At 46.7% G+C, this 17,371-nt stretch overlaps 1 protein-coding gene across 1 annotated transcript in view; it reads left to right on the top strand.

Annotated features, from left to right (window-relative positions):
- Positions 1–17,371, top strand: part of LOC144158639 (uncharacterized) — an 89,700-nt gene that overhangs the window by 62,484 nt on the left and 9,845 nt on the right. The window contains exons 8-11 of the mRNA XM_077689670.1: positions 6,538–6,653; positions 9,275–9,408; positions 12,154–12,222; positions 15,881–16,024. Of these exons, the coding sequence (XP_077545796.1) occupies positions 6,538–6,653; positions 9,275–9,408; positions 12,154–12,222; positions 15,881–16,024 (463 nt within the window). The remainder of the gene's footprint in view (positions 1–6,537; positions 6,654–9,274; positions 9,409–12,153; positions 12,223–15,880; positions 16,025–17,371) is intronic.

Raw genomic sequence — 17,371 nt, 5'->3', positions numbered from 1 at the left:
AAGTTAATCAAGCCGTGGGGGGGAGCGCAGTGGACGCGAAGCTGCGCCGAAACAGGCCCAAAACAACCGTCGCTAAAGCAGGCGACAAAGCCGTCCTGCCGACGCGCCCGCCGGTGCGAGCAGGCACCTGCGCGCGGGGAACGCTGGGTAACCATTCGCCGTGCCATCTACTCAATGCTCCGTGAGTGAAAACCGCCCTCCCCCTCCTTAGCCGCGTTGGGAGTTTCTTGTCGCGCAAGCCACGAAGGAATCGTTGGCTGGTAGACGTAGAAAGCTTTGCTCTAAAAAATCAAGGCCACTCCGCACTGCGAATGTGCGTGACCAGTGCAGCTGCAGAGTCACTGCCTCTTAGTAACGAATTTCACAATGGCTGTGTTGCTGCAATGCAGACAGATTCTTGGGTATACTCAGTGCCCGTGTGTCTCAGTGTGGTCGGTTGGGTCGGGTCAGTGTTACATATCGCAAGCCGAATGTCTCCAACAAGAAACGCGTAGAGCACTACCCTTTTGGTCCCGGCCCATCTGAATTGAAACCAGCGACTGCGTCCTCAGGGTTGTCTCACCGCTACTAACCTACGGTCAAAGCATGCCTAACTGAGCACTTCTCAAGGGTTCTGAATGCGACTCTTTGCCCCCCCCCCCTCGTTCGTCCTCTTGTTGCTCGAGACGATTTGCGTCGCGTGGCTTCGCTCTGTCTCCTTCGCGTTGCGCCGATGCGCGTTCCATTCCGGTACTGCCGAGTTGAAGCGAAGCAAGGATACATGGAGCCTCGGAAGTTTGGAATTTTTGATGTGAGAACATCGAAAAATGTATTGGAGCCTGGACTATAAAGCGCCGCTCTAAAAGCTGGTAAAAGTGTGAATGTGAAAAAAAAATAGAAAGCGAATTGGCGGGGGGGGGGGGGGGGGGGGGAGAGAGCTTGTAGGAGCGACAGCTGCCTTTTTTTTTTTAAGCCTCAGAGTGTGCAAAAGGGATCGCCGTGAATGGCGTCAAGGTTATTAATACCCCTTATGACCCCTTCAACCCCTACGGAGCCCCTCCTAAGTCAGTTTCACTGCTTGACACAGGTGCATTGCTGGGAAAACATTTTTTCGCAAGTTGCAGGGGGGGGGGGGGGGGGGGTGGCGGCTATAAACACTTTCATATGGAAATGTGAAGAATCGAGGTGTTTTAGTAAATACTTTTGTGGAGTGCACCATGTGATGTAGCCGGCCATATTCTGGGAGGGGTGAGGGGACAGCCTACAGCTGATGTGGGTGTCTTAAACATACCGTACTTACCCGATTCTAACGCGCACCCGATTTTCCTGGCAAAAAAAAAAAAAACAGAAAAAACTTCCACCTCCGATTGTAACGCGCACGGGACTTTGTGACCGAGACAAACGAATGCGAGAGAAACGGGCAATTTATTTCCCGAAGTAATCTCACTCTTCTCACTCCTCGTCGCTCTCCGCTGACCACAACATCTCGTCCTTGGTGCCGTCAAGCGCGTTCGCGATGCCACTTCTGAACGAACGTTCAACCATGGTCGATGGGATCGTGGCCCACGCCTCGCACGCCCATCCGGCGAGTTTCTCCAGAGGCGCACCCTTCAGCCGACCGCTCGTTTTGAACGCGGGAGAGCCGCTGCTGCCATTACTGTTATCAAGCGCGCGAGTGGAACGATTTGACGATTTGTGTGAACGCTGACAGAAAAGCCTCGGCACCTATGCTTCCGGCGTCCGAAAAACGTGGAGGAAGAAAAGTCGTTTCTAGAAGCTTTGGCGCCATCTAGAGATGGCGATGGCGATGGGTGGGACGAAATTTCCGCTGTTTTGGCTTCGTATCCGATTCTAACGCGCATACGATTTTTCGGCCTATTTTCCCGAAAAAAAGTGCGCGTTAGAATCGGGTAAATACGGTATGTGGAGCGGTTTCCTTGTCCATGCCAGATAATGCGCTTCAGTATTGGGCCTAGCTATGTAAACTGGAGTGGCATTTAGCTGGTGTCTTTCGACAACGGTGTATGCATGGTGTTCCAAGTTATCTTGTACAGTGAGCTTCCAAAGAAACCATGAAGACCACACTGACGCCATTTTTACCGAAGGTTGCATAGCCAGTTATTCATTAGGTGCAAAAAGCCGTAGTTAGCAATACCTTGCTCGTAAACTTTCTATTCCTTGGGTTTTGGGTGCGGAGATGGAAATGCGAGTTTTCAAGGTAGGCCTTTAGCTCTTGGCACTTTCTAGCCCCAAAACCAGGCATGAAAGCATTTTACCGTGTGTAGCTTTCGTTGTTACTTTGCCGTAATTCTGTGACATAGTTTTGTGCACTAACCGCAAAATATTTCGCGAAAAACTGAACAGTGAAAGTACTAATTTAACCTATCAGCCTTCACATATATGATACTCCTTCGGAATTGATTGTGCAAATTCCGTTATTTTTTTGCTTCTCTTGGTAAACGTTAATTCGCTCTCTTTAGTTCACCATGTTTAAAATAGTTTTTGCTATTCCTAGCTGATGTTCATTTACATTGTGTTCTTTTTTATTGTTTGTTATTTTCACTGTATATTACATACCTTGGCACAAGCACGTACCCTTATGTATGCCTCCAAGCCTTTAAGGAGCAAATGAAATGAAATGATTTATACACCCTGTGCTAAAGCCACTAATTGGAATGCTAACCAAGTTCCTAAATTAATTATGCCTCAATCAGGGGTGGGGGTGCTGCGCCATGCTGCGCCAGTCCGCTTTTCTTGCGCCATCCAGCTCCAAAGCGGCGCCGCAAGATGTGAGGTGATGTCCAATGCCAGTCGCATTGAGCTGTGGGGACTCGTTCGTTTAGCTGTCATTCGCGACGTGGTGCGCTCTGGCGAACTCCCTAAGGCGCTCTGGCGAACTCCCTAAGGGCTAACGCCTGGAGCTCGGAGTCTCTCGTCACGATTTCCCAGTCTTCAAGTGGCGGCGCGACTTCACGGGACTTGGGAGTGACCTTGAAGTGCGGGTGATGCGCGTTCGAACTTTGCCCAGAAGTGCAGCTTCACCGCACAGCGCGCTGCGCCGTGTTGCATGCGTCGTCACCAGCAGTCATTGCAAACTTTCCGCTTACTGTAAATTGGAGAAAGAAATGATTTATTGTTGAGCTGGCCCTCGCCATTTCATCTTATCGTGAGTGCGTGTGCCATTCCAAAAGTTAGATGCCACCGTGCCGGGTCGGACAGGATGAGATAACAGACGGTGCCCTAGCACAATTAAGCGAGAGGGGCATCCTGTTAAGCTGGCAGCTATCTGTAAGTAATCAGCTCTATCTTTCCCAAAGCCGCCTAGCTGTTTCTTGCGGGGAGGGAGGCGCGTCATCCCCCTCCCCGTCTTCCCTCTCGTAAGCCCACTCTTTACGCTCGGAAAAACAAGTTGACAAAACACTGGTCTTTGTCAAAATTTTGTGGGCCACGGCGACCGTGGCCGGAGCAGGCGCGTGGCCGAGCACAGGCGCTGCGCTTGCCGCTGTCGGCTGGTTGCGCGGCTAAAGAGAGCGAGGGGAACTTTTGCTCGTGCTTTTGTAGTGTGTCCGGCGCGATAACTGCTGCGCAAAGTGCCTGCGCTGAAGCGAAGTGCGCGTATACCCTGAGAAACCAACTGGGCTGCACTTATCGCGCTAGCCATACTACGGAAGGAAGCGCGAAAGTTCCCCTCACTCTCTTTAGCCGCGTAACCAGCCGACAGCGGCAAGCGCAGCGCCCCTGCTCGGCCGCGCACCTGCTCCGGCCATGGTCGCCGTGGCCCACAAAATTTTGACGAAGACTGTACGTGTGTTATTTGTATAAACACGACGTAGTTGCACAGTATTTTTTAAGCATGTATATTACTTGGTCAATAGTGCCAATACTACGCTAGGATATTTTTTACCTTTCTTTTGGGAACATTAACATTTAATTATTTTTAATTTCTCTTTAGTCAGGTTTGGTTCAAATCATCAGTTGTTTCCTCGTAGTTTCTTTTCCTCTTAATTTCTTGCTCTCGTTTTTGGTCTATCTCGATTGTTTCTCATGGCTGTAATAGGCCTATTTTCCACTTATCTGAAGTCTAGTTAGGTGTAGCTATTTGAAGCATCGTTTATCTCTAGCTTTTTCCTGGTGATTGCTCTGTCAGCAGTGATGCTTTAATTCTTGGAACGTATATTTTTTCAACTTGTCGAAAAAGTGGCCTGCTCAGTATTGATCAAATGTTGAATAAAAGTCACTTGAATTTCTGGTTTTGTTTTTGTGTTTACCAGAAATGAAAAATAAGTTATGTCTGAATCTAGAATTGTGCTTCCAAGCAGGCTTTCACTGCTCCAAAGTTTCATTTGGTGCTCCAAAGCTACCCTTTTACTGCTCCAAAGCTGCTCCAAAACAGCATCATTTCTGCTCCCAGAGCTGCTCCAAAAGGCTCAAGCCTACTTCCACCCCTGCACAATAATGTACTTGCATGTTACGTCTGCCCGACCATATAGAATGTGCACTGCATATGACAACCTGAAACACGCTGTATCCCTTTCCTAATGGTGCTGTTCCTATGTAATACTAATCGGGATGGTGAAAGTAGATGAGAGATAATGTAGATGTTACTGGCAAAAGGCAAGGAGCTACCTCACTGCATACAGTAACTTGTAAAACACACCGCCGTACAGATATAAAACAGTTTGGCTCGGTAACGCACCATGGAAGAAGGTATTTTGATGACGAAATACGTACCTGACCAGTCGAACATTGAAGTGTAACCCAAATTTTGATCTGTTGGGAAGTAAGAACGGTGGGATTAGGAACACGTTAGGAAGGTTGTGACACCACGCCAAGAAGTCGCCAAGGATGGGTTTCAACTTTTGTTCGAAATGGTCCTAATGGCTGTGTTCAAACCCTATGGCTACAGCTTTGCCCCGTTTCACACTGAACGGTGCTTAGAGGGGCCATGAAGACAACATAAAAGTTTGGTTTATTAAATGAAAGACTGTTCTTTCCTGATAGCAATGTTGCCAACTTTATTGCAAACTTCAAACAGTCATTGAAGCTAATGAAAGAAACAGATGAAGCAGTGGACACTTGATTTGATTTTATTATAGGGTTTAATGTGCCTACGCAATGCAGGCAATGAGGCGCGCCATAGTGGAGGGCTCCGGATTAATTTTGACCACCTGGGGATCTTTAACAAGCTCCGAAATCTCATACACACAGGCGTTTTTGCTTTTCGCCTTCATCAGAAAAGCGGCCGCTGCCGGGAACCGAACCCACGTCCTCGTGCTGAGTGGTACAACGCCTTAGCCACTGAGCCACCGCGGTGGGTAGTCAGCAAAGTCTGATTCTTTCAAATCGGAACAAAGTTGTATATTGTGTTCATGGCCTCTTTTAATTGAACTGACACGTGTTCATCCACAAACTTCTGAGTAATGTGAAGCTTGTTTTCCAGTCACCTGTGTGCTCGGATATCTTCACCAACAGCCTGCTATCATGTGCACTGCGCACTGGCAAGAGGGTGTCTGCTGGGACATCATCGCTGGTGCTTTAGTGGTGCTCTTTCACATATTACCGACCTTGCCTGTGGTGTGTTGCGATCCTAGGCTGTGTTATCTATGTGCGTGGACAATGCTCGCAACAGGTTCAGCATAGAACTGGTCTTGTTGCCGGCTAAAAGGGGCTCAAGGAGATGCACTGCCTTGCTTTTGCCGCAGTGGCAGCCATAGATGTGATTCAGCATGTCACAACACTTCCAATGTGGCACTTACAACTATGTCGTCGCAACACGCAAAGCACATTGGCAGATGGTGCCACAGCATTTGGGTTTGCCTTTGAGTCAAAACTGTCTAGCTTGTTGGTAATTAATAACCCCCCTTAGGCCTCAGGGAACTTCAAAACATGTAACCATTTTTTTTCTCCTCTCTGTATCTTTTGATCGTCACTTACAGTAGAAGGCCGTGCTGCTGCTTCATTAGATCTACTCATGTACAGAGTTACCGTCTGGTCAGAAGTTGAATGTGTTTTTCGGTGCCGGGAGTTGAACAGTACAGTTACAATTAAATCAATGTTGCTTACAGAAATGCATGAGCCAATATACACACCAACCAAGGTGACCTAGTGGTCAAGATGCTGTGCTTCTTGATTACAAGGATGTGGGTTTGATACCGGCAGTGGCAGCTGTTTTCTTGATGGCAGTAAAAATCAGAAACACGTATGTTTTGAGTTTGGTGCAGGTAAAAGATCCCCAGGTGATCAAAATTAATCTAGCACACTCCACTGGGGTGCAGCTCGGTGTTCAGGTCTAGCTTTGACGCATAAAACTCCCCAAATTTTTGAAAATTTTTCACTTTCTCTCTTAAACAGTTGGATGAGATGATCGCACTTAGAGGCCGATAATGCTGGTGGTCATGATACTGGCATGCACGGCGGGCACAGGTGCAGGCAAGCCTTTTTTGGTTGCCCTGTTTGCGTCACGTCCCACGATAAACATTTAAGGCCACGTTGGCATTGTAAAACCTGTTTTGCAGACAGTGCAGTGCTGCAGTAAGTGTATGGGCGTGTGCCTTGCAGGCAGCTGCGGTGTGCCGAGTTCCACCCGGACGGCAAGACGGTGGCGGTGGCCGGACGGGACAGCGCGGTGCGTGTGTACGACATCCGCATGCGAGGACTCCTCCAGGAGTACGACGGTGAGAAGCGTGGGGCCAAGGGTATTCCCTGGTTGAGGGAATTTCCTGAGTGCCAAGGACATCCTCTTGACATACTTCTTGAAAGCGCTGACAAAGGGCTTTTTTGGTAAAACTTAGACCGCGATTCAACAAGGACGACAGAAAGACGACAAACACAAGCGCTTGTGCTTGTCGTCTTTCTGTCGTCCTTGTTGAGTCGAGCTCTAAGTTTTACCAAATAAGCACCAACTTAACAGTGTGTTCTAAAGGGCTTTTCTTTCACATGCTACCATGCCTGGGACTCAGTGGTTCGTTAAAGGGGCCATGAAGGCAAAGTACAGGAGTTTGTTTCATTAAGAAGACTGCTTTGTTTTGGCAGCAATGGTGCCAATTTTATCGCAAACTTCAAACCAATAGTGGATATACTATGAACAGAAACATGTGAAGTAGTGGTGATTCCCCAGCCGCTTTCCGGCTTCTTCTCCATGACATCAGAGAGTCTTACTTGTGCAATTCGCAGCCTCTGCACTGAGCCACTGCCAAGAAACATGACTGGGCGATTGCAGTGGGAACTCTAGTTTCGTTTCATCGTGCTGTCCCTTGTATGATAGCTTGCACTTAACTATGTTGTAATGCAGATCACTATAGGGTCTCGCCTTGTCATCGTAGCTCGCTCGCTGGACCCAAGTAGAGCCACACGGCATGCCGTCATTGCAGCGCAACCCAGAGGCTTCGAAAGCCAAGCGATTTATGTAGTCATAAGCGTTTGAAACTTGTGAACCAGTGGCACTTCTCATGCATCTCCCCATTGTTTTGCGCAAAGAAAACTGCAGGTACATTTGAGGCAAAATATACGTAATTAACTAGCAGCGCCTGCGTTCATTTAGTTAGGAACGCTCATTGGGCTGGTTTTTACAAAAGTAAGCGAAAAAATGTGGCAGTGCAACGCCGGCACACGCGGGAGGAAAAGCAAGCACACAAAAAAACAGAACTCCCGCTGGCGCAGTTTCAGGCAGGGGGCGCGGAAGCACTGCGAAGGCGGGAAATTTGAATTGCATTGGGTGATAGCACTGAGCGTACAATGGCGCTACAGCCCATTATGGCAAATCACTGCTCTGCACTTCCGACAGTTTTCGCATTAAGTGGAACGTCATTAATTTTTTTAGTGCTGGCCCATATTAAGCGACTGCAGTGAGAAATTTGAATGTTTTTCAACATTTCTTGCATTTTTCCGGTTAGAAAAAAGTCTCTCGCGACTGAAATTGAGCAGGGCAAGTTGCCAAAGGCTAGTTATTTCAAACTGAACAGTTACATTTTATTTTCATGGCCGTTTTAAAGCAGCTAGTAAAGACGAATGTAAACGTAGTGAGGTGGTCATATCCTAGAGCAGCATGTTTTGTGTGCTTGTGAATGTGTATGTCGGAAGAGTCGAGTTTAGAAAGTATAACAGTTCTTTAGAGTTTGGGTTTGGGCTAGTTGACGAGCTAGTTCACTTTCCTTGGGGTAAAGTAAATCAACAGCCCATTTATGTGGGGTGAAGTGTTAGGCCTAATCCTTATGCTTTTCGTGCCAAGTGAATTACCTGGAGTAGAATATGCACCTTTATTAACTCGCAACATCTCGAATTTGTGAAAGGAAAAATTGGCCTAAACAATAGTGTTGTGTGTCCACCTATTGGTTGAAACTGTGAAGCTGCAAAGAACTGGTTCTCAACCACGTACGTAGCTGTGTGACATTCATCATGAACTGAGATTCCTTGTGGTTCTTGGAGCCACTTGTTTGCTTTTTTATTGTAGATACTCGGCCTTTTCATAGATAGGCAGCAGGCAGAAAAAGAGAAATGGAGCATTTGTACATCGGCATAGTGAGAATCCTGGGAAAGATTTCTTTCAACAGCTTAACTTTTGAAGAAGAGTGTGCCCTGTGTTTCCCTACTCTGTCCTGTTGCGCTTACAAACATGCAAGCAGCGTTGGGTTTGAAAGAATGGTCAGTTTACGTAACACTCTCCTCAACAGTGCTGTGAGAATGATTGGTGTGACAGAAAAGCTAGGCGGGAGGGTGTACTGCTGTACACCCTCCTTGAAATTCTTTCATGGTTGTGCAGATATTCAAGCAGATAGTATGGAATTCCATCCAGCTTCAAGTCGAGTAGGACCCCATTCAGAAGTTTCAAATATTTCCTGCATTCCTTGCAGTCATTTTGGGGTGAGAAAATGCAAACAAGGATACATTTCAGGCCTTACTCTTCTGAACTGAACCACCAAATTTACACATTATATTAAGCTCACAAAAAATAAGAACACACGCAGGCAAATTCGTTACGATGAAGTACATGTCAATGTTTTAACATTTGTGGTCCCTGCCTAAGCATGCCAGCTCTCTTCGAGTTCCACTCACCCGTTTTTGTCCTAGTCTTTTGCGCAGCTTCTGTAATTTCAGCACAATCATCTTTTTCACTGCCACACATAGTTTTAAGTATGAGTGTGGCCCTTGGGGACTCTTAAGCTGCTTCTGGAGACAGCAGGGAGGTCTGCACGCGCTATCTAAACATCCAGTAACCTCAGGTCTACTGTCGAGGCCAAGATGCCCTTTGTGCCCTGCTCTAATTGGCGTACTTCTTTCTTCCCTGGCTGGCCAACAGCCCACGAGGGCACGGTGCACTCCCTGAGCTTCCACCCGTCTGGCGACCACCTGCTGACGGGTGCCGGCGACTCGTTCACCCGCATCTTTGACGTGCACCAGGGCCGGCTGCTGTACACCCTGCTCACCCACATGGTGAGTGGGTCGGCTGGAGGCGCGAGTGGGCTTTTGAAGCTACAAAGCATTGCCAGAGTAGCCTGCCGAGGAGATCGCGGTCTCGATGAGTCTTGAGTGTGCGTGTTTGTGAACGGTATAGCCAGGATTATACTTTCCTGCTGCGCTGACACCGCTGTTACAGTGTACTAGAAGAGAGAGGTGTGTCGTTCGGGGCTGATTAGGGTGGTCCTTTTGCGATGAAAATTTCTGCTGAGGAACTGCTGTTGTAAGCAGCGCCCGTGGCGGCCGCTGCTTACCTGTTGGTTTTAGAAGCTTTGTTTGTTAAATTAATCCTTATTTATTACCCTATATAGTCTTATTTCTTGATTTCATGATATAAAGTTTTATAAAACCTGTCAGATAACTGTTTAGTTTGATTTAAAAACTTATAGGTGGCACTGGCTGCAATAGGAGTCCTGTGGCGAATGCCTGCGCTCCATACGATTCTTTTATCGCAAAAGAGACCCGCAATCTCCATTGGCTTTTACCCCGCATGACACACCTCGACCATCTATAGTACACTGTACCCCTGTTATGCTGAGGACCAGTGTTGCCAGGTTTGGCAATTTGTCACCCAACTGGTGACTTTTAGAGGCTCGTGGGGACTAAAATTCTAATGGGGCGACTTGGCTATTTTCTGGCGATTTTTAGTGCTGGTGATAATTTATGTAACCTCGGGCTCTTCCGACACCTTACGTTCAAGAAAAAAAGCTTTATTTGGTCGCTCGATGCTTTTCAGGAGTCCATATAAACTGCATGCCAACCAAAACAAGAAAATGGGGGCAGTATGGCTAAGTCAAGCGTAAGGCCCAGGGAGCCAGTATCACTCAAAACTCTTAAACGGACACCGCTACTTACCAGCACAACGTGTAACTTTTCTAGTGTTTTTCTATTTTTAATGTCCGCCACCTGCCATAAGAATCGGTGTCCATGACTTTAAGGAATACTGTCACTTTAATGTGTGATGTTTACACAGTTCACGGGTGCTTCAGATTTTATGCTGAGGGGTGGCAAGCGTGTATGGGCCAGCCCCCTGCCAAAGGACCTTTCTGCCGGCTCCAAACCTGCTCCGAAAGGCAATTTTGCCAGCTCCCAGGACTGCTCCCGAACCTATGTACTCTGTTTCGCCCCTGGCAACATGTGAATGAAAAACGCTTCTTCCCTGTACTCACAAGCCATTCTGTGCCATTATGCTGGCCTCTCATGCTGTGCCTTGCATTTTCCTGCTGCTAGAAAGTTTCAGAGAGTGCATCATTAGCAAAGGCCTATAGTCCGAGCATATGGATGCTCTGCTGAAAGCATTACATTTGGTGTAAACAAAAGATGGGTCCCTAATTCTTTTTTTTAAATCTTGAAAGCAGTGGTGCTATGCAAGCATAGCACCACAGCAGCTTGGGTTTTGCCAAGCTGCTGTGGCACAGTGAAGATATCGACCCTGCGATTGCACGATTCCAAGCTGTGCACTTGTTTCAACTGCCTTAGCTGGAAAGGGGCTCAAGGATGGGCAAGATATGTTAGGACAGGCCAGATTTTGTGAAGATGTCTGTTACCCACTAGCGTCACGGCTCCCCTTTTGCTTTTAACGTCACGGCTCCGCTTGCTTTGGTCGGACTCTACAGGATTTTAGATTTTTGCCATCAGGCCGGTTGTTCTTCTGCAGCTGTGGGAACTGGTGAGGGCGAATGGGCAAACACTCAAACATTTCATCCTTGCAGCAGTTTTTTGCAAAAGCCACTCTTGAGGCACGTCGAGGCTTGAGTCTCTTGCTCTACCACAGCCTTGCCAAAGCCCCGAGGCAATGCAGAAGTGTTGTTCGAGGTTTCTGAAAGCATTTCTCGAGCACAGCAGTGGTATCCTCTGTGCGTACCGAATTTGTGCTGTGCAGCTGAATACTACAGCTTCTGATCAATTCCTCGTGATTTAGACCTGCGCACCTAATCGTAAATAAGATCATATGGGCTGTTACCTTAATTAATTCGCAGCTGGCATTGTGTGCGGACGCTGTACGTGTCACAGAAAATCAAGCACAGCTTGAAAGAGATTGGACAGCGAAGTCTCACTGTGAAAGAGAGATGTATTTTTATTGGATCTTTATTTCGGGTGATACGGGCCATTATCAGGGCCTCGCTGAAATACTCTGGGGCTGAACAGTGTGCATTCAGTAGCTGAGTGAACGCCAGATGTCTTGCGCACAGCACATAGCATCTGCCTTGCTCAAACACAAAAGCCTCTTCAGGCACAAGGCAAAACTAAGTGCACTCTGTGTTATTTACAAGGTACTGCTGACCTCTAGTTCAAGGTTCTTGGCAGGAGGGGGCGGTAAAAAGAAAAAAGACACGACATGAACAAGCGAAGGGAGCGAGTATGCATCAATATGCCTCACTGAGAAAGGTATAGGAATGCATCGAGAAGTGGTTCTGTTCCTTATATTTATTTTTTCCTCCAGTTGGCACGAAGGGTGCTCCCACACGCTGTGGGTGGCATTGTCCAAGTGTGCATGTGAGGGGAATTTCCAGTTGAGCCTTTTGTTGATCAGGTTCTGTTGTCACGAACATGTAATATCGAAGCCTGCTGCTGTTCTTGTGTGTGCTGGCGCTCTGCCAAGTTGAGAGAGGATAGAAATGCATACCAAGGTCCTTGTCTTGGTGGTTAAGTATGCTTTGGAGGACGGGGCCTTTTTTGTGTTGGTCGCTCACATGCCTGTTGCGGATGTGTGCTTTTCAGAGGCCCGTGCACGCGGTGTGCTTCTCGCGCAATGGCAGCCACTTTGCCTCCGCAGGGGACGACCAACAGGTGAGGCCGCTGTCTCACTGTTGCCTCCTCATATCCGAGGAGAATGTCAGAGGAACTTTGGTTTAGGTCGATTTGCGCGTGGCAGTTACAGAAGATTACAGCGACTGGTGTACTATTGATTGCATGTAGGTTATATAGGTTACTGGCATCTATAGCTCCACCACGAGGAGTGGGGCTGTATATTTTGGTGTTGTTGTTGTTGTTTGTTGCATAGGGGTACTTTAACATGAATACGTGCTGCTTTTTGTGTGCAGTGATCACAATCAAATGCAGGTTTCTTTGTCAATTTCGGCTTTGTGGGGCTTTACCCTTTTGAGCTTGCATCCCATAAGAAGGCAGGGCAGTGCACTGTTTGAAAAACGGGTGCAGGAGGAAAAATTGCGGTTTCTTTTGTTTGCGGCAATATTTGGGACAGCCGCGTAAGTTTTCTTTGTTTCTGTGAGTCATTATCCGTTATAGTACAAATCATTATACAATAGAAAATGTGAATTTTTTTTTTCTTTTCTGCTTTTTTTTTTTTTTTTGTAACCACTATGGCCTATTGTAGAACTCCTGATGCTGCCATCTTTCACAATGCCCTTGTTTTGGTGGTGCTTAAACTGCTTCCGATCAAACTTGCAAAACAAATCTGTTTCGGTTATTTTGATTGGCCACCCCATTAACTCATATGTGTCGTGCAAAAGGAAAAAATAAACCCAAGGGTACGTATAAAAGGTGGCAGTTTTAAAGTTTGGAGTAGCAGCTCCGATAAACACACCATTCAGGCGTACATTTTAATACCTGTGAGTATTATTGAAGCCAACTAGGATCTCTGGTCTTGTTTCTTATTGTTCACCCATTTGTTAGCTACTTGTTTGTAGGCAAACATCTGGAGCGGTGGTTTCGGCACTCGAGGCTTTGCATTGTGGTGCCGCAATTTTGGGCACAAAACAGGTAGTTAATTTGCAGGCATGGGCAGTTGAATAGCTGGGCTGCTGTGCCGCATTAAAAATGCAACATGGAGCTTACAGTAAAGAAGTAGCACTTGTACTTTGCCTGCCTGCAGAGGCAAAGCAGGCTTGCTCACCCTTTCCACAACACTAGATCGGCGGATGGAAAAAAAAATTGACCAGATGGCCGCATATCGTGATGGTATTATTCAGCTTTTGTCGTTTCATCTTGATCACAAACTATTTTAATCCCTCATCAAATAGTTGCATATTATCAATACAGTTGAACCTCGTTATAAGAGACATGGATGTAAGAGACGAGACAAATGGTTATAAGAGACACTATTCACCCACATGGTTGGCTGCCCTATCTTTCCCATCAAATTGACCTCTTTTATAACAGACATTGGATGTAGAAGACAGTTGGTTATAAGGGACAAGTCATTCTTGAACTTTAATCAATGATCTCGCTTGTAACAGACATTTTAACTTCAGATGCAGTGCCACCAGTCACTAGCTGCAGTTGCTTCCATTGTGGAAACACAGCTGGACGACAGACGCCTGCAGTCGCTATTTATTAGAACTTCAGCAAACACACAGTGGTTCAGGCAGCTATGAAATGACGATGAGAAGCCCTGCCAATGGAAATGCAACTTACAGAAGTGGTTGAAGCTTACTGCCATCCATTGGAGCGCGACCGCACATGCCGGCTCTCCCACTCGCGTAGCTCCCAATCAAGAAGCATCGCAGATGTCGAGTCCTGCAAGCTTAATGAATAGCCTGAGCACACAGCAGAAGAAGCTGTGCGCTCTGGCTATTCATCAGGTTTGTGAACTCAACATCTAAGATTCATCTTCCGCAAACAGTGAAAGAAAAAAAAGCTTGTAGAATCTGTTGTAAAAAACAGTTAAGTACAGTCATGAAGAAAACAAAGATTCAGAACTGTTTCATAAATTTTCGGGGCCAAACATAAATTATAATGATTCTTTTGCAACATGCTGTAGCATTCTTTTGAGCTTGTTTTAGTCATACGGTGCCCACATTGAACTAGGGTCTGATTAGTAAGTGAAAACATGGTTCCCTGCTTATAAGAGACATCTCATATAAGAGACAGAAACTGCTCTCCGGTACGTGTCTCTTATAAAGGGGTTCAACTGTATAATTATTATGTCCTATACAGTGTAGACCATTTATAACGTAACCGCCTATAGTGTGGGAGAGCGTATAACGCGGGTTTTCCTGGCCACCAGGAGGCCTTCCATAAGAATCATTGCACAAGCTTACTGCTTAAAATGTGGTTGCCCAAAGCACAATGCCGTTTATAGTGCGATTTTCTGGTGGGCTCGCTGATTGACCGGTGCAGCTTGGGCATCGTTTTAGGATCGCGAGAAAGAAAAAAGATGGAATCAGCCATGCCACGCAGTGCCCGCTCTCCTCTAACTTAGACATTGAAAAGAAAAAAATAAGCACCCTTCAGTTCGCGCGTTCCATTTGCACGCCCGTGATAACCACAACTGCCCTTTCTTGACGCACCTCGAAAGATAGCGAGCCCCTCGTATTCCCCCATTTCCCCTCCTCCTCGCCCAGTAAGTGCGGTAAGTCGTTCCTATTATAACGTTGTGCAGATAAACAACCGAACTTTTCCTTTTCGAACATCTGGAGATAGCAATTCGCAATGCCGAGGGTTTTTCCTACCTGTACGCTGCGCTGATAAGCAGCCGCCTTCGCCATGGCGAACGCAAGCTGGGGTGAAAAAAAAGAAGAAGAAAACAAAATCCCGCTTGCGTTCTTATCACGTTGTCCCGCGGCATCCTTTCATAGACGCTAAGAAACGTAGGCATACTCCCTCAAAACACAAAGAAGTTAAAGCCGCGTTCACGGTTTGTGAGACGTAGGGTGCCTCGATGAGCATGTGTGAGCGCCTTATTAAGACCCTGCAGTAGCTTGTAAACCCTGCAGTAGCGTCTTATGTGGGAAAAAAAAGACAAAATAAAGACCACACCGCTATTTTTAAGAGGTCTTCGTTCGAGTGATGACAAACAGAGAATGATTGAAAGGTAAATTGTGATGTGATTGGATTCGCGCACGTTTTGTTTATTGTGTGGTACCACTTACAGTACTGATTTTTGTGGCTCTCGCGACATACGTTCTAGGCGGTTTAGGCTGTAATACATCAGTCTTGTACCAGCATTTAAATTCCTGTGGATTGTTATGGTTGTGCGCTCTCCAAGGGCTACGTGACCAGTGCGATAGTAATCGTGCGAAGGTGATGAGCAGCTGATGTTTTCCAGCACCAGCCAGCGAATAAAAAAGGGCAATTCACGCACTGTGAAGGGACCAAGAATATTCTCTCAGAGATAGGTTACTAAAAATGTCCTGGCTCCTGCGTTAACCCCTTGAAGGAACCCTGCAGCACTTACCACCAACTGTTCTAAATGCATTTTATCTTGGAGTAAAGTTTATTGACACACCAATCTGCTCCCTCGAGAATTATAAAAGAATCTGTTTAAGGTCTCAGAACTGTGCGAGATTTAAATTAGCGCATAATCGTCACCTAAGCCCTAGACAAGAGCCCCTCGTCCAAAATGGTTTGGCCGTGCTTTGGCTTGGACAAGTTGTGCACATCTGAAATACTTAGGGGTTAACTCACAGATTTCTTTTCTCCCATATGCCCAACCCGTGTGACCATGTTCTCTATTTCTGAGCCGTGTGACCATGTTGTGCCCTAGGTGTCCCTGTGGAAGAGCCTGGGTGATGGGGAAGAAGTAGCCGCTGGGGGAAAAGGCAGTCGGCAGCACCCATGTGGTGAGCCCCCAAGGCCGGCCACCACCCCAACACGTCCTGTGCAACGGGTGGCCGCTTGCAGTGTCCCGGTACGTGCCCTGTTCGTTTCTTCTCTGGGATCTATAACGTGAAAAGTCATGAAAAACTCCTGTATGCGATTTCGGGACCTTTCGTTAAAATTCGGAGCGAACCACGTTTGCTGGAAATTTGCACCCAGGTCTGTAAAACCCTTGCTGAACTACAATTCGGGCCACAGTAAGATTGTAAAAAACTCTATAGCATTTTCCAGCCTTCGGTCAGCATTGTCGAAATCGTGCGTACACTCAGTAGATGCAAGAACAGGTAAAAAAGCTAAAAGAAGCTGGTTTTCCAACTAGTGCGCTAGCGTCAGCGTGCAATAAGCTTGTAAGAACGATAAAAGGCTGCGACAAGCATAGCGCACAAAAAGAAGTAGATCAACAAAAAAAGTTCGCTGTAGTTTCGTACATCCACAGTACCACTCACAGATTAAAAAAGGTTGCTTCCAGATATGGGGTGCAGGTTGCCATATCAGCACCAAAAAAACTAGGTAAAGTCTGTGCCATAGTAGACAGAAAGAAATGAGACACAAATTCAGATAGTCCATACATTTGCAATGTCAACCACAAGAACAAGTACATCCCGTATAGTGTTGGTGTTGTTTATAAAATACCTTTGTCTTGTGGTAATATTTACGTTGGCCAAACGAGCCGTTGTGTAAATGTGCGTTTGAGAGAGCACTTGAATGAGTGCTTGTTGCTTGGTCAATCTTCTTTAGAAAGTAAATGTTTGTATTTTTTAACAAGCTAGAAGTGCTTGTCTGTGAAACTCTTACAAACAGTTATGAGAGATTGTTGAAAAAAATGTGGTTGATTCCTCTTTCATAGGGATCGGTAAAACACGAAAGTGAGATGTGCCTTCACAGGATCAGTTGAATGTTTATTCTACATCAATATGAACTTGCACATCGCTATTTATATTTCGTCAGTATGGCACCGTCAGACTTATCAACATTACACACTGGATTGCACGCGCCGGAGCACTGCGTAAATTTAAATGAAACCAGCTCGCAAAACTGCGAACAAAACCGAACGGGTTGCCAGTGAATCGTTTGGTGAACTCACGGTCCGCTGCAGCGAAAGAGCGTGATTTGTGGGGCTGTTTTGTGGGTGTGCTTGGCGAGTGATAACCTGCGGGCGCATCGCTTTCACAGATGTGCGACCGCTGCGTCCCTGCTCCGTGGAGTGTACGGCAGACGGTTCCGTTGCGACGAGCTCAGCTGGCGCCAACTGTCGGCGCTCATTGACATCGCGATGTGCTACTTCGCTTCCCCTCTCTCAGACAGTAGCACCATCGAAATAGAGGAGGTTATAGGAAAGATATATTGCGTGTTCATACAGCTGTCTGTGTCTCAGCTC

The sequence above is a fragment of the Haemaphysalis longicornis genome, unplaced genomic scaffold, assembly GCF_048455015.1.
Source record: "Haemaphysalis longicornis isolate Haplotype H1 unplaced genomic scaffold, Haemaphysalis longicornis Haplotype H1 scaffold_10, whole genome shotgun sequence".
NCBI lineage: Eukaryota > Metazoa > Arthropoda > Arachnida > Ixodida > Ixodidae > Haemaphysalis > Haemaphysalis longicornis.
The sequence above is the reverse complement of the archived record's forward strand: the minus strand, read 5'-3'. Positions and strand labels throughout refer to the sequence as shown.